This window comes from Gambusia affinis, linkage group LG06 (assembly GCF_019740435.1).
Source record: "Gambusia affinis linkage group LG06, SWU_Gaff_1.0, whole genome shotgun sequence".
In the NCBI taxonomy this organism is placed as follows: Eukaryota; Metazoa; Chordata; class Actinopteri; order Cyprinodontiformes; family Poeciliidae; genus Gambusia; species Gambusia affinis.
The window spans coordinates 2517934-2534902 of record NC_057873.1 but is presented as its reverse complement, the minus strand read 5'-3'; the positions used below and the strand labels follow the sequence as shown (position 1 = coordinate 2534902).

General features: G+C 41.7%; 1 protein-coding gene across 2 annotated transcripts in view; it reads right to left on the bottom strand.

Annotated features, from left to right (window-relative positions):
• The window catches only part of LOC122832860 (mitogen-activated protein kinase kinase kinase kinase 5), a 53209-nt gene that overhangs the window by 13517 nt on the left and 22723 nt on the right, over positions 1-16969 (bottom strand). For both annotated transcript variants that reach the window (XM_044120031.1, XM_044120030.1), the window contains exons 2-11: positions 11239-11296; positions 5964-6054; positions 5821-5885; positions 4781-4836; positions 4653-4700; positions 3941-3983; positions 3598-3670; positions 2415-2546; positions 1227-1289; positions 271-352 (exon numbers count right to left, since the gene is read on the bottom strand). In XM_044120031.1, the coding sequence (XP_043975966.1) occupies positions 271-352; positions 1227-1289; positions 2415-2546; positions 3598-3670; positions 3941-3983; positions 4653-4700; positions 4781-4836; positions 5821-5885; positions 5964-6054; positions 11239-11248 (663 nt within the window). In that variant the 5' untranslated portion in view covers positions 11249-11296. The remainder of the gene's footprint in view (positions 1-270; positions 353-1226; positions 1290-2414; positions 2547-3597; positions 3671-3940; positions 3984-4652; positions 4701-4780; positions 4837-5820; positions 5886-5963; positions 6055-11238; positions 11297-16969) is intronic.

Genomic DNA, 16969 nt, shown 5'->3' with positions numbered 1-16969 from the left:
GTCATATCTTGTGTTTTTGCAGTGCAGGTGAATGTGATTGATGAATGAATGAATGAATGAATGAATGAATGAATGAATGAATGAATGAATGAATGAATGACTGCGACAGACTGGCGACCTGTCCAGGTGACCCCGCCTCTCGCCTGGAACGCAGCTGGAGAGGAACCAGCAACCCTCCCGACCCCATTAGGGACGAAGGGTGTTCAGAAAATGGATGAATGAATGAATGAATGAATGAATGAATGAATGGATGGATGGATGTGAACTCACTGAGAGCATCTTGGCGGCGCTGGGTCTCTTCTTGGGATTCCTCACCAACATGGCTTTCACAAAGTTGTAGAAGTTGGACGACCTGTGAGCAGGAAGCAAGTTGTGAGATCAGAGACCAACTGATCGTTAAAAAGCACAAACAGATCAAATTCATCAGCTACGGCTGATATTTAAAATAAAAAAGAACAACACTAAGGCTGTTTACACATCTACGTGCAGCAGACTCGGTTCTATTTGGAACCAAAGGTGCAACATTGGTTCCACCTCCAGCTGCTGTGGTTCTCTTTCTCACTGCACTCAGTCAAATCAGCCAAACCCTTTGAAAACCTGTTCCCCTCCTCACCTGTGGGGGCGCTGCGACTGAAGGAAATAACAGGAAAACCTCACACAACTTCACAAAACAAACAAAAGTGGAGTGGCGTCAGATTTTAGTGGTTGGAGGAGCCATTTCTCCTGCTAGCGCTAGGCTGACGTGTTTGTTTTGGTAAGATTTACCCAGAATGCCCTGTGCTGTGGTCTGCTTTATGTTTTTGGAGCGGTCTCTGGTCCGCTTGACGTTCACATATGCCTTCAACCCAAACCAGAGTTCACTTCAGCCGAACCCAGACTGAGGTTTGTAGTTTGTAGTTAGCTTAGCGTACTTTGTAGTTAGCTTAGCGTACTTTGTAGTTAGCTTAGCGTAGTTTGTAGTTAGCTTAGCGTTCACGCTTCACTAAACAAAGGCGAGTTGTAAACTTCAACAAGAGTTATTTACTGAAAACAAACTATTTCTTATTAAAAAGTTATGTGTAAGTTAGTTTTGTCTTATTTCAGTTGAAATAACACATTTGCACTAGAAACTAGACAAAAATACTTGATAAGATTTTGTGTTTTTGCAGGGCGACTGTCCATTATTCTGCTGCCTTTGTTTTTTATCTGGTTAAATAAAGGTTTAATTAGATAAATAATATGTTTACCATTTGGATTTGTCCTTCAGTTTCGGGGGTTGGTATCCGCTCTTGGACATGAGGAACAGAACGCTGCAGGAGGGACACAAACAGATCAACACAAAACACAAACCAGCAGAAACTTAATGCTCTATAGCTGATTTTGCTCCTGGCAGATAAAAAATGGTAAAATTATGTTAATGAGCCGCAGTTGGTAACAAGACGCTACATTTTTACCATGACTAAATGTTTGTGCACAAAGGAGAAACAAAGGAAGTGCCATCTTTAAATAAACTGTGGGTGTGACTCTTTTTATAGTTTTCTTCTAATAATTCTGCTCCTCCACTGTAAACATGTTTATTTTTATCATCCTTATAAAGCTTTCTAGCATTACCCAACAGATAAGTAATAAATAATTCTTTAATATTGATTTTTTTTTTAATCCTACTTCCACTGGCAGATTATTTTACTAAAAACATTTTTCATTTATTAAAAGTGAAATAATCTGCCAATACAACTAGAAAGTTTTCATCAATATTAAAGAAGTAGATTTAAAATAAGCTCTTATGTCTTGTTGCTTATAAGTTAGTTTGTCTTATTTCAAGAGTACAAATTATTTACACTAGAAACTAGATTTAAAAAATACAGGTAAGATTTTGTGTTTTTGCAGTGTTGTTGGTTTAACTTACAAAAAACCTTTCAGGAAGACGTAGGATCCTATTTTAAATAAATAATTCATTAATATTCGTGAAAAAGTTCTAGTTCCAGTCATAACACGACATCTTCCCATGTCATAAGTGAAAAAATCTGCCAGTGGAGAACTTGGTTGCTAGGTGACGGCCTGGGCTTGGCAGGGGTTGCTAGGTAACGGCACAAACTATTGATTACTAAGCAATCTGCCAGTGGAATTTGTACTTTTTCATCAACATTAATGAATTATTTATTTAAAATAAGCTCCTGTATATTAGCTGAAAAGTTACTTGTTAGTTTAGTTGGTCTTAATTCAGTTCTGACATATTTTCACTAGAAACGGGAGAAAAATTCATGAGAAGAAACTTTAAACCCGTAGAAATAGAAGCGTATGCATATTTGCAAGACATGCCAGTGCATGTCAAAGCCCAGCAGAGGGCGCCATCGCGGGAAACAGCGGCTCATCCAGCGGCTCCAGCCTCCTGCAGTGAATCATTCAGCTGTTTGCTGCTGTGAGTGTTTATTCACCGCAGCGGGTGAACGTCGAACAGCGGCGGCTGCAGCTCTGCCAGCTCGATGGCGGTGATTCCCACTGACCAGACGTCACACAGCTCGTTGTAGCCGCCTTTAATCTCCACAGCTGCTACCTCTGGCGCCATCCTGAGGACAGGAGGGAGAAGACCAAAAGTTAGCCGGAACATTTTGAAAAACACAAAATCTCCAGGTAGTTCTTTCGGAGTCTTGTAAAATTTGACTTGTTTCAAGTCAATTATTTCTTAATATTGATGGTAAACTTCCAGTTCATTGGCAGATTTTTTCACTAGCAACATGTGACAATGTCTTGTAAGCGAAATAATCTGCCAGCTGAACTGGTAGTTTTTTTTATCAACATCAAGAGGAATTATTGACTAAAAAAGCTTCTATTTGTTGAAAGGTTACTTGTAAGTTAGTTTTTCTTATTTAAAATGTAATTAAATATTTGATCTAGAAACCAGACTAAACATATTTTGTGTTTTTGCAGTGTATGGTCAGGCATAAGTACTGGACTAACGGAAAGAAGCAAAAAACAGAAAAACTATAAAACAATTAAAGTTCACTTAAAAATGACTTTGTGGCTGTTTGGAAGAAAAGCAAACATACTTTAATAATTAAAATATCTTGTTTTAAATATCGATACCAAAATAATTTCACTTATAACAAAACATTTTTCCCATGTTGCACCTGAAATAATCTGTCAGTGGAACTAAAACTTCTTTACAAAAATGAACAATGAGAAATTATTTACTTAAAACAAACTTCTATTTCCTCAAAAGTTACTTGTAAGTTCATTTTGTCTTATTTAAACCAAGAAGACATCAGCATTAGAAACTAAACTGAAAAAACAAAAGATTTTGTGCTCTTGCAGTGCAAATGTAAATTTTTTAGAAAAAGTTACTCATGTAAATGTAACTAGTTACAATCTGTGGCTGCTTGTAAATTAGTTTTGTCTTTTTGCAATATAAACTAGACAAAAAGTACCGTTTAAGATTTAGTTTTTTCTTTCTAATCATTGTAAAAGCCACGAAGAAGCCACCAGGTTGGCGTCTTCAGTTGAGGTTAGATTTGCATAATCATTGTTTTGTTTAGTAATAAACTGTGACTGCAGTTAGCAACACGCTACGTTCATTCTGATTTGAGCTGCTAGCTGCAGGGAAACGGCGGCGCGTCTCACCAGTACGGCGTCCCGATGAAGGACATCCTCCGAGCCAGAGTGGCTGTGATCTGAGCCGAGATCCCAAAGTCAGCTGCAATTAAACAGAAATAAGAGAAACACATTTAAAATCTAAAATATGCTCCTTATCCAGCATCTCTGGCTGCTGAGGTCTGGAGCGTTGGCTCCAGCGGTGTGGATTGAGTGAAAATAAGCAGTAGATGTTGTAAATGTTTGTGTTTTTGAAGTAATGCCACAGTTTTACGAGGCTGCAGAGGTGTTGTGATGAGATCTGCCACCTTGGAGGTGAGTGACTCATGCTAACCACACCGCGACACTGCAGACGCTGCAAACTTCCACCTACCCAGTTTGACCTCGCCCTGATCGTTCAGGAGGATGTTGGCACCCTGCAAGGAAAAGAAACGCAACATGAGAGCAGCTGCACCACAGAAACCTTTTCATACTTCACAGTTTCTCCATCTATCTGCCCGGCGGTCTGTCAGCGAAGCTGCACAGGATGGAGCGAAAATACACGACTGACAGCTGGAAACTGATTAGCTGGAGCTCAGATACCAGACGGTTTACCAGGAATGTTATTTCTGGACATCAGAACAGAAACTGTCATCAGTCTAGTTCTGCAAAAGCAGAAAAGGTGTTTTCCGGGAAAATGTAGCGTTTGATTATTCAGTAGAAGGTTCTGCACTGCAAAAACACAAAATCTGACCAAATATTTTAGTCTAGTTTAGGAATTATTTACCTAAATAATTCCTAATTATTTAGGTAAATAATTAATTAGGAATTATTTAGACTAGTCCAAATATTCTATAACACCTGAAATATGAGAAAACTAACCTACAAGTAACCATTCAGGTAAATACAGGAGCTTGTTTTGAGACAATAATTATTGAATATTAATTAAAAACATCTAGTTAAAGTGTACTAAGATCATTGCACTAAACTAAACCAGAGATACTTTGTTAGATTTGGTGTTTTTACAGTGCAGGAGTCTGCATGTTTTATCTTAAGAAAACAAACGTAAACAGAATCAAGTTTTGTCTCGGTTTCGACCGGCTGACCTTGATATCTCTGTGGATTTTCTTCTGTGCGTGCAGATAGTCCAGGCCCTGCTCACACAAACACAGGAGACTTTTACTTTGAAGGTCCTTAAAAATCTGCAAAGAAACCTGGAAAACAGATCGGTTACCTGCAGCATCTCCCTGCAGATGTAGGCGATCTGTGGCTCAGACAGAGGGCCGGTCACTGCAGGACAACATTTACGTTTAATCACTACAATGAAACGCAGCCATTATGGCCTTCAAAATAAAATACATGGCAAATGAGAATCAGTGGGTCAAAGATGAAGATGATGCTTTTTGTTGCAATGAAGCTGGTTTATATACAATGGAAAACAGTAAAACAATCTGCAAACACGAGTGAAAGAAACTCTAAAACCCACAAAACAAAAAATAAATGCAGCGTAAAAAAAATTGTTTTATTGTTTAATAAACTATAATGTGTATTAGGGAAACTGTAGATAAAAAAAAAAAAAATAAAAAAAAAATAAAACAGTAAATATCCACTCAGAAACTCTGGTATTTTTGAGAATAATCTCAGGAACTTTCAGAAAAATCTTGGAAATTTCTGAGTTTGAAAAGTCAAAAATTTTCTGAAAAAATAAAAATCTGACATTTTGAGATTAATCTCAGAAATTTTCTAGAAACAAGCTTGGAAAAGTTTAAAAATTGCTAAAAAAAAAAAAAAAACAAACAAAAAAAAAACCTTTCAGAAATTCTGAGATTAATTTTCCAGAAAGTTATTTTGCAAATTTCTGAGTTTTAAAGCTGGAAATTTTCAACTTTTCAAATTCTGAAATTTTATAAGATTTCTGATTATTCTCAAAATTTCTGAGTTTTTGGAGGGAAACTGACTCCTCCTCCTTTTCGTCCCATCTACAACATCCTTAGAGCAACACTGTACAAAATAAAGACTACAACAAAATGTTCTAATGCCCTGAACATGTTAATTTAAATTTGTGAAAATTCAACTAATTACGTTTTTATTGCAATTTTTTAAAGTTGTAATTACTGGATTTAAACTTTTCCTCCATGTATAATGTCATCAATAAACTGAAAGTCTTTAAAGTAAAAATCTATTCTTTATTTATTTAGAGAGAAATGTGAATGGAGGATTTTAAATCAATATTTTTACAAAGACAGGAGTAAATAATGTGTGAAACAAACAGACCGTGGTAGATGTCCTGGAGGGAACCTCCGCCACAGAACTCCATGCAGATCCAGAGTTTATTGGCTCTGCAGGAAGACAGAAAGCTCAGAGTGAGCGACTGCGTTCAAAGTAAATAAACATCCAGAGAAACGGAGACGGCCAACCGTATGTAGCTGCCGAAATACGCCACGATGTTGGGATGCTTGCAGCTCTTAACGATGACGATTTCCTGCTGGATGATGGAGAAATCGTCTTCTGTGGAGACAGACAGGCGCTTTCAAAATAAAACGCAGACAGAATTTTCTCTTGTTTTCTCTTTGTCTGTTTGGCAACAGGTGAGTCATTCTGATGCGTTACAACTTGTTTACGATGAATCACGTTCTGTTTTGGGCTCGGATGTTTTTCTGAAGCTGCTCATGTTTAACGCGGGTGGAAGTTTTTTTTTCCAACCACAGTTCCTCCTGTTTACTGATTACAACATACAGGCCTGGGGGGAAAGTAAGTGCACCCTCTTTCCATTATGCACTGCAAAAACACAAAATACTAACAAGTGTTTTTGTCTAGTGAAAATAAAATCCTCTGTTTTGCTGAAAAGTTATTTATTAGTTTTCTCTAATTTCAAATGTAATAAGATATTTACCCTATAAACTAAACAAAAATACTTGATAATATTTTGTGTTTTTTTGCAGTGTAAAGATTTTAAAGTTTGAAGATTCAACAAAAATTCACCAAGTTCTATAGATATTTAAATATAACTTATGGTTCTATCCTGTCGTTTTCTGCAGAACACAGAGAAAAAAATAAAACAGAGAGATGCAAAGTTTACAGATCCAACAGAGGAGTTATGACAACACCAAAACGAAAAGATAAAACAACTTAAACTTGACCAACATCAACCAATGCCGATATTATAAAGTAACGAAATAAAAAGTCAGAGGCGTATCAATCACTTAATTTACAGGGAATTTTATTTAAAAAATTGTTTTTATTTTCAATATTCCCTCATTTCGCAGGTTTTCTTCTCAGAACTGAAGCGTCATCTGAAAGAGACGGACGAATTTAATGGATTTTAGTTTCTGCAAGCAGAGAAAATAACTTTCCAAAAGGGAAACCGAGATCTTTAATGGTTCAATGAAATGTTGATACAAGATCTCATCTAGAATTAGAAATAAACTTCTTTATAAAGTAAATTAACATTGACAGATTAATAGTCAGACAGCAAAGGCTGATTAATAAGAGATTTTTTATTTTTACAGAACTTGAACCAGGTGAAGCTAAAACTGTCATGAAATGGTGTTGGTGGTGGTGAGGCAAACGCAGCAGACCCAGATGATGTGAGATGAGGAGTTTAATGATGAAATAAATAAACAGAAAAACAGTCCACAGACCTGGCAGCACTGACGAGCGGAAGGCTAAAGCTCACAACAGGTAGCAACAGGTTTTACGAGGACTAGACGTACATTGACGTAAACGGACGAAGCAAGACGTACACTGACTGACGTTGACGTAGACAAGGATCCGACGAACACAGACACACACAGGTGACGCTAAATACACAAGAGGGTAATCAGGGAACGAGACACACCTGGGAACTAATCAAGGGAAGACAGGACAACACGGAGACTCAGACACACAGGAAACTTCAAAATAAACACAGGAAAACACAGAACACAACAGTACCCCCCCCTTAACGGGCGGCTCCCAGACGCCCAAAAACTGAAACACAACAAGGGTGGGTGGAGGGGAGCTGGACGGGGGGCCAGAGTCTATGGAAAAAGAACGAAAAACAACCTATCAAATAGGCGGAGACACGAGGGTCCAAAGTCCAAAAAACAAAAACAAAACAAACCCAACTGGGTGGGTGGAAACGCAGGAAGCGGGAGCCACGGAGGAGGTCAGGGGGCTGACCTCGGCGCAGGAGGCGGGAGCCACGGAGGAGGTCAGGGGGCCGACCTCGGCGCAGGAGGCGGGAGCCACGGAGGAGGTCAGGGGGCCGACCTCGGCGCAGGAGGCGGGAGCCACGGAGGAGGTCAGGGGGCCGACCTCGGCGCAGGAGGCGGGAGCCACGGAGGCGGTCCGGCGGCCGTCCGCGGCGCAGGAGGCGGGAACCACGGAGGCGGTCCGGCGGCCGTCCGCGGCGCAGGAGGCGGGAACCACGGAGGCGGTCCGGCGGCCGTCCGCGGCGCAGGAGGCGGGAACCACGGAGGCGGTCCGGCGGCCGTCCGCGGCGCAGGAGGCGGGAACCACGGAGGCGGTCCGCGGCCGTCCGCGCGCAGGGAGGCGGAACCAGGCGGTCCAGCGGCGTCCGTGGCGACGAGAGTCTCTGGGGCACACGGGGCGGCGAGAGCACAAGGAGTCTCTGGGGCCGCAGGCGGCGGCGAGAAACAAGGAGTCTCTGGGGCGCCGCGAAGCGGCGGCGAAACACAAGGAGTCTCTGGGGCACACGAAGGCGGCGGCGAGGCACAAGGAGTCTCTGGGGCCGCCTGCAGGCGGCGAGAGCACAAGGAGTCTCTGGGGCCGCTCGGGGGCGGCGACGAGGAGCACTAGGAGTCTCTGGGGCCGCTCGGGGGCGGCGACGAGGAGCACAAGGAGTCTCTGGGGCCGCACGGGGGCGGCGACGAGGAGCACAAGGAGTCTCTGGGGCCGCACAGGCGGCAGGAGCACAAGGAGTCTCTGGGGCCCGGCGACGAGGAGCACAAGGAGTCTCTGGGGCCGCACGGGGGCGGCGACGAGGAGCACAAGGAGTCTCTGGGGGAGCACTAGGAGTCTCGGGGGGAGCACTAGGAGTCTCGGGGGGAGCACTAGGAGTCTCGGGGGGAGCACTAGGAGGAGTCTCGGGACTGGCACTAGGAGGAGTCTCGGGACTGGCACTAGGAGGAGTCTCGGGACTGGCACTAGGAGGAGTCTCGGGACTGGCACTAGGAGGAGTCTCGGGACTGGCACTAGGAGGAGTCTCGGGACTGGCACTAGGAGGAGTCTCGGGACTGGCACTAGGAGGAGTCTCGGGACTGGCACTAGGAGGAGGCTCGGGACTGGCACTAGGAGGAGGCTCGGGACTGGCACTAGGAGGAGGCTCGGGACTGGCACTAGGAGGAGGCTCGGGACTGGCACTAGGAGGAGGCTCGGGACTGGCACTAGGAGGAGGCTCGGGACTGGCACTAGGAGGAGGCTCGGGACTGGCACTAGGAGGAGGCTCGGGACTGGCACTAGGAGGAGACTCGGGACTGGCACTAGGAGGAGACTCGGGACTGGCACTAGGAACACTGGGGAACTCGGGACTGGCACTAGGAACACTGGGGAACTCGGGACTGGCACTAGGAACACTGGGGAGCTCGGAACCACTGACTGGGGCAGGGAAGCCTACTACCCGTGCCATCTGTCGGCCTGGAGCCAGGCGGGCAGCCTGGAATCCCATCACCATGGGCACAGTGGCAGGAGCAGTCCCTGGAGCGGCGGCAGAAACGGGCTCGGGTGCGCCGGCTGGAGCGGCGGCAGAAACGGGCTCGGGTGCGCCGGCTGGAGCGGCGGCAGAAACGGGCTCGGGTGCGCCGGCTGGAGCGGCGGCAGAAACGGGCTCGGGTGCGCCGGCTGGAGCGGCGGCAGAAACGGGCTCGGGTGCGCCGGCTGGAGCGGCGGCAGAAACGGGCTCGGGTGCGTCGGCTGGAGCAGCGGCAGAAACGGGGGCTGGAGGTACTGGTCTCGGAGACACTGGAGCTGAGGCGGGGTTGGCGGAAAGATTGTCCGGCTTGGGAGGCAGAGGTTCGCCGGCCATGACGGCCAGAGCTGCCTCACGCTCCAACTCTACCTCCCTTTGCAGTTCCACCAGCTGCGGGTGCGGAAAGCGTGGAACCCAATACTCCAGCAATAGTCCCAAGCGAATAGCGAGGCCGAGCCGTCTGCAATCGGCGTTGGGCTTAGCCTTGACCTCGACATATTCCCTTATGGTCTCCGTTAGCTCTTGTAGCTCATCCGGGTCCATGATGGAGGGGGGGAAAAAAATAGCGTGCCTCACCGTTCAGCTTGGTCGGATCCTTCTGTCATGAAATGGTGTTGGTGGTGGTGAGGCAAACGCAGCAGACCCAGATGATGTGAGATGAGGAGTTTAATGATGAAATAAATAAACAGAAAAACAGTCCACAGACCTGGCAGCACTGACGAGCGGAAGGCTAAAGCTCACAACAGGTAGCAACAGGTTTTACGAGGACTAGACGTACATTGACGTAAACGGACGAAGCAAGACGTACACTGACTGACGTTGACGTAGACAAGGATCCGACGAACACAGACACACACAGGTGACGCTAAATACACAAGAGGGTAATCAGGGAACGAGACACACCTGGGAACTAATCAAGGGAAGACAGGACAACACGGAGACTCAGACACACAGGAAACTTCAAAATAAACACAGGAAAACACAGAACACAACAAAAACTGCAACTTCAGGAATATAATTTAGACATTTAGTAGCGTTTCGTACCATTTTGTACCATTACTGGCTATTTTAGTCATTATATACTCCAGTTATCAATTAATCAATTACTAAATTAGTTGACAATTATTTCAGTAATTGATTAATAACAATTAATTGTGTGTAACATGGCAAAACACCAGTTAGATGCTTTATTTACCAAGCTAATATCTTTTCAGTGCCTCTGAATGCTAATAATATTTCTGACCTGTTGGATTCACAAGGAGACAAAAGTAATAAAAAGATGTGGAAAATATTGTCAGAAAAGAAGCAGAGTAAAGGACAGCAAGGGTTAAAATCAGCTGATATTTTCACAGAAATATGCAACAATACTTGGCACAATAATTTGAAAAATTCACCTTTTGTCTTTTTTTCTTAAACTCAATAATTTGAATTATTGCTGTTAATATTTGACTGTGTAACTTTAAAAACAGCAGCATAAAAAGGTTTGAAAAAATACCAATAAAATAAATTTTGATCCAGATTTAAAGTTTTATTCTGGATATTTTTGGGCAATTTAGAAGAATCTCAGATGAAATGAGTAACGCTGGCAGCCATGTTGAGTTTTTCCACTCAGAGGACCGTATGAGACGCACTCTGCAGAAAAGTGATGAAACTGCGGGGGCTCTAGCTCCTTTTGGCCATTTTGATGATGCACTTTGGTTTATATTTCAGTCTCACTAAGAGAATAAAAAAAAATTAAACATCTTCCAAGGTTTGAAGGCGCTAAAGCGTTTTTATTTGAACTAAACTGAGAATAGAAACTTAAAATTGCACTGAGTTTAAAACAAGTTTGAGGTTTTTATGCAGGTTAAACTGCAACATAATTCAAGTTTTCTTAAAGACGCAGAACCTTCCCTTCCAACAAGCAAGTGATTTTTAATTACACTTAAAAATTGTTAAAAAGAAACAGATTTTTAGATCATATTAAAAAGTAGAGGTGTTTACGATCAGAGAAAAATTCTTACCTGGCTCCATCTTGATAACTTTAATAGCTGCCAGCTCTCCATTCTGCTTGTTGCGGGCCTGAAAAGAATCCAAACATAAATATTATTCCAAACATAAATATTATTCTCTGTAATGTGAGTTTTATGACAGCAGAGCTCATTGATGTCACTGAGTTTCCTTGTGCAACTGCAGAGTTTAATGTGCATGTTTGCAGTCCAGATCTGTGGAGTGCAAGAAACAGCCCACAATATCGACTCTGTGGCGTTACGAACACGCACACACACACACGCTCACACACACACGCTCACACACACACACGTGCGCGTACACACACACGCTCACACACACTTATAGCAAGCGTTCAAGCATACACATAGTCAAACACACATGCATGCTATGACCTTTAAATGTGTGACAGGGTGGTGTTTCTTCTCTTTACAGGATTGTTGCAGCGACAAAAAAGAAATATAAATTAAATCGTTTTCTGTTGTTTTCTTTCTGACGAAAGAAAAAGAAATCATCTGGAGTAAACGTCCACCAAACAACTTGGATGTTTTTGATGTCAAAAAGTCAGAAATTTATGAGAAAAAAATTACCGTTTTCCATGATTAAAAACATAAATTTAAGATATTAAAACTAAAGTCAGACATTTTCCCAGAGGTCTTTGAGGATAGATGAAATACATTTCCGACAGGCCTGCAACCTGTGGCTCATCAGATCTTCCACCTTATAACTGAACCAACTGATGTGTTTAAATGTAGAAATAAAGACAAATGTAAGTTTCTTATTTCACTTTTTCAAGAGAATGACAGCCAAAGTATCCTCAATATTATCTTAAATGTATTTTTCTGATTATTAGGTTGAAAACTACAGTCTGTGCTGGTTTTGCATAACGTTCCACAAACATCTACATCCTCTTTTTTGCAAAAATTTCATGTTTTTCTTCATTTTAAAACCTAAAATTAGAAGCAAACTGGAAGTTCCTCTAGTAGTTTTAGATATTGTGTTTTCTCTGCAGGTTGTGTAACATTAGCAGCTTGAGTTTATTCAAATGGACTGAAGGTACAAACGTTTTTTTGGAACAGTTTGACACATGTACTTATATTATCAGAAAATGTCTTACATTTATCTAATATATTATGGCTTTAATCATTAAAAATTATTCTTGTTGTGTTGTAAAATCACACATTTTCAACATCAGAGAATCATAATACAATAAATATAGAAATGTCAAAGTTTTTCAGCAGAAATTTTCCCGTTCATGAGCCCTAATACTTCGTGGGGGGACCTTAGACCTTAAAAAGGGTAACGCTCTTTGTACGTTTCATCAGCTAACTGATGAAATGTTTAGTTGTACTGTCTCTTTAAAAACAAATAAATAAATAAAAACTTAATTAAAATTTTTGTTTCAATAATGAAGCACTATCGGAATCTGCTACCATTAGAATCTGCTACCATCAGAACCTGCTACCATCGGAATCTGCTACTATCGGAATCTGCTACCGTCGGAATCTGCTACTATCGGATTCTGCTACCGTCGGAATCTGCTACTATCGGATTCTGCTACCCACTAATGCCTTTAGGGGTGGGAAACTCCAGGCCTTGAAGGCCGGTGTCCTGTAATCTTTAGACGTGTCTCTACTTCAAACACATCTGAATCAAATAATGAGATCGTTAGCAGGACTCTGGAGAACTTCACTGCACTATTTGATTGAAGTGTGTTGAACCAGGGAGACATCTAAGAGTTGCAAGACACCAGCCCTCGAGGACCTGGATTGCCCACCCCTGCTTTAGGTTTTAGGTTGACAGTAGGAAGTCAACCTAGAACCAGAACAACAGATATCACAAGAAAAAGAGTAAAATAGCTTAAATTAACAATGAATTTCCACTTGAAGTGGGTACATAAAGCAGAAATAACTACACATTTCATACATGGTAGAGCAGCCCTCCCACGACAAGCAAAGGAAACACCGATTCACACTGTAACCCCTTAAATAGAAAACAGTCATCTGCGTATGCAGCTAGCCAGTTCGGGCAGGACAGGTTGCACAGAATGAAACGGAAACTCAGAGAGGGAGTTTTCAAAACACTATTCATGGCATTTAAAACTCACGTTTCTCCAAAGTAACAGTAATAAAAGTGTTGAATCGAGAATAAACATCGTCATCAAAACAAGTAATTCAACCTGAATCAACTGATCAACTCCGGTCTTCACATTCATTTTGAACCGTAACCTTTACATCGTGGTAAAAACAAACTTCATCAGCAGGCCAGTTCATTTCATTTTATGATCTTATTTAAAAAGGAGGAGCAGCGGCCAGCTCCGCGTGATGAGCTTCAGTAGTTGGAAAATTGGCGGCATTTTGACGCAATGGAAGCTGCAGTTGTTTAGCTGCTGGTCTGCTTTAAGCGTTACTCTGACATTAACATGGAAAGTTGTTGTGGTTTGGTTGCAGTGGGGGGGTTCACAATAAATTGCATCAGACAAACATTTACATAATTTAACCTCAGCTCAGCTTCAAAGCTACCGCCCTGACTGAACTCCAAGTCAAAGACGCGTCTGCACTGTGATTTAACTTCATGTTTACAATATGGAAATCTACAAATATCTGATGTATACATAGCCATAGCTGGATAGCCAAACTAATGTTTGGTAATTCAGCTGTTAGCATATCATGACAGCAACATTCTTCAGTCAGAGGCTTCCTGAGATTTGCTGCAACACTGACTGGTACTTTAGCTCCTTCCTGCTCACAGCATCATCATCCATAACAACTCTAAATAAATAATCTAAACCACTCTAGAGAAGATTTCCTTCAGCCTCACAACAATCAAATAGTTGAAGATTTTTAACCTGATTAAAAATTTTAATCCCAAGAATCACCAGAAATTTGAACAGCAGATATGATCTTGTTGTGTATTTCACTGCTTGGGTATGAATAACTTTGGCCTTAGCCCTTGTATCCAAGCCTCAATGAAAACATCAAACACACAGTGATTCATTATGAAACATAACTTCACAAAAAAATTAAAAAATCTCTATATATCCAAACTCTTTGGTGTAAGAAAGAGCCACTCTATTGAGAAACACTGCAAAAACAAAAGATCTTATCAAGTATTTTAATCTAGTTTCTAGAGAAAATACCAACGTACACTTGAAATGAGACAAAACTAACCTACAAGTAAGATATGGGGGCTTGTTTTAAGTTAATAATTTCTTAATATGGATGAAACAGTTCTACTTCCCTTGGCAGATTATTTCACTTAAACATGTGAAAAATGTCTTTTAAAAAGTGAAATTACCTAAAAGCGGTACTGGTGCATTTTTCTATCAATGTTGAAGAATCATTGACTTAAAGCTCCTCTTTCTTGCTGAAAAGTTACTTATAAGTTAGTTTTGTCTTATTTCAAGTGCATTAAAACTTTATATGAAAAACTAGACTAAAAATACTTGGTAAGATTTTGTGTTTTTGCAGTGAATATCTGCAGAATGAAACTAGGATGTTAAAAAATGATCTGGATCAGCAGTTCTGATGTAAAAACCCTTCAGTCCATCATATCTCATATGATCAGAGTTGGGCTGAACTTGACAGAAAATATGTTTTTTTGTTGTTGTGAGTTTGTGTGAATTTGGAGAAGCTGGAAGTTAAACTGAACCTGAGCATCGATCTGAGGTTGATCTGTGTTTCTGGGAAAGGTTAGTCACTTACCCTTACAGAGCAGATTGCATGTATATCTGTGCAGAACTTTGTCATTGAGCGTTCTTGCACAATAATTCTGAATAAATGCGACGCGTTCAAAGAACCCAGGTAACTTCTGGGAAGCCGAAAGCAGTGATTTCTAAACTTTCTGCACCCTGAGTCAAAATCACAACTTATTTATTTATTCAATTAAAGTCCCAACATATTTTTATAGTAAATTCTTTTATTATTCTCCTTTAATTACCTTTTTATTTATTTATTTTTTTCCAGGCCAGGGGGTCTTTTATGGGCTCTAGTGTCCCTTATATCAGTGGTCCCCAACCACCAAGGTGTGGAGCGGTACCGGTTCGTGGACCTATTGGTACCTATTTCTTGCCCGCGCAAGAAATAATTAAATATGTCCGTTCTATGTATTGAGTCTGGAGGAGCTTTTATTTTGAAAATTTTCGGTCCGCAGGAAATTTACGAAGGGTTGACCGGTCCGCTGCACTAAAAAGGTCGGGGACCACAGCCTTATATGGCAGTAGGCCGACAGGAGAGGGAGGAAGACATGCAGCAAACTTCGGCCGGGTCCGGGAATCGAACCCACGACCACCGCGTCGAGGACTGAAGGCCTCCAAATGTGGGTCGCGCTGTCCTCGACGCCACCACAGCACGCCCGTCCTCCTTTAATTACAAAGTTCCAAAGGATAGTCTTATAGTTGTACAGTTTCCTAACTTGTTGGTAAAGATTTATTTTATTTTATTCCCAGCAACCGACTTGAAACCCATTAACAGCATTTATCCGATTTAAATTACTGGATGTGATTAAGTCTGTTTTGAGTAAAAGGTTGCTGAAGGTTTATGGCACCAAACATTTCCTATTTCCAATTTCTGAAATTTGTTTTTGATAATCTCCTGCAGAGAAACCATTCCTAAAATGCGACCACACAAAGCAACTCCTGGGGCCACAAATGGCCCTCGAGCCGCATTTTGGAACCTCTGACTTTAAAGAGAACCAGTCAGGCCAGTAACAAATTTTGCCTGATGATAAATTGTCCCAGAAGTTATTGCGATAAACAATGATATTATTTTTAAGTAATATAATGTAAGAACTTATTCTCAAAGATTAACAAACTTTCAATTCTAATCAACATTTAACGCTGGAACTGGAAGACAATTAAAATATACAAAATAAACAAATAAAACAACAGAAACAACAAATAAAAGAGAATAAAAAAACAAACTAGTTGAGACTAAAACACCAAACTGAAGACTTTCATCATCCAGGTTTTGGTAGGAAGTGAGAAATCATGTAAATGGAAATTATTGAGCTCATTTCATTTTCATTTATCATGATCGATTGATCTATTGGTCATTGTGACAGGCCTGGAACCGGTTCAGGGGGGCAGAACTGCTGAGGTGACACCATGAAAGCAGCAGCAGCTACAATGGAAACAGTGTTGAAGTGAAGAAGAGTCGGTGGAGGGGAGACCAAAGAGGTCGACGAGGGGAAAGACGAGCAGCAAACAAACAAAAACACTCCAGGTAAATGTCACAGCTTACATTTCCACCAAACGTTTCCACCCGCAGCCCGTTTACTCTGGGTCCTTCCACTGACCGGAGTGATGACGAAACACCGACAGGCTGGGATTTTTCACTACAGCTCGTTAAATGAGGCCGATTTTTACAATGAAAACGGAGGATGAGGAAGTGAGTCCCGGCCGCTTCCTTTCACGACTAATCACAAAGATTTGACCCTCTGCAACAGAAAGGTCACAGGGGACAAAGTGCTGCAAGGCAACATCACATGAAATCCACAGGAAACTCAACACAACACGGTGGTGTGTGTGGGTGTGTGTGTCACCAACACAACAACATAAAACTTTACACATCATGTAGCGGGGCACCAGGTTCTAAATGTATTCAAATTACGTCACACGTGTAAAAACAAACTAAGTCTACGCCGTCATTTATACATCAAATATTTATGTGGACAAACTAACAGTGTTTTCACAAGAAAACAAACTCCAGTCCGTTTCCATAGGAAGTCCGGTCCGTTTGGTGAGGT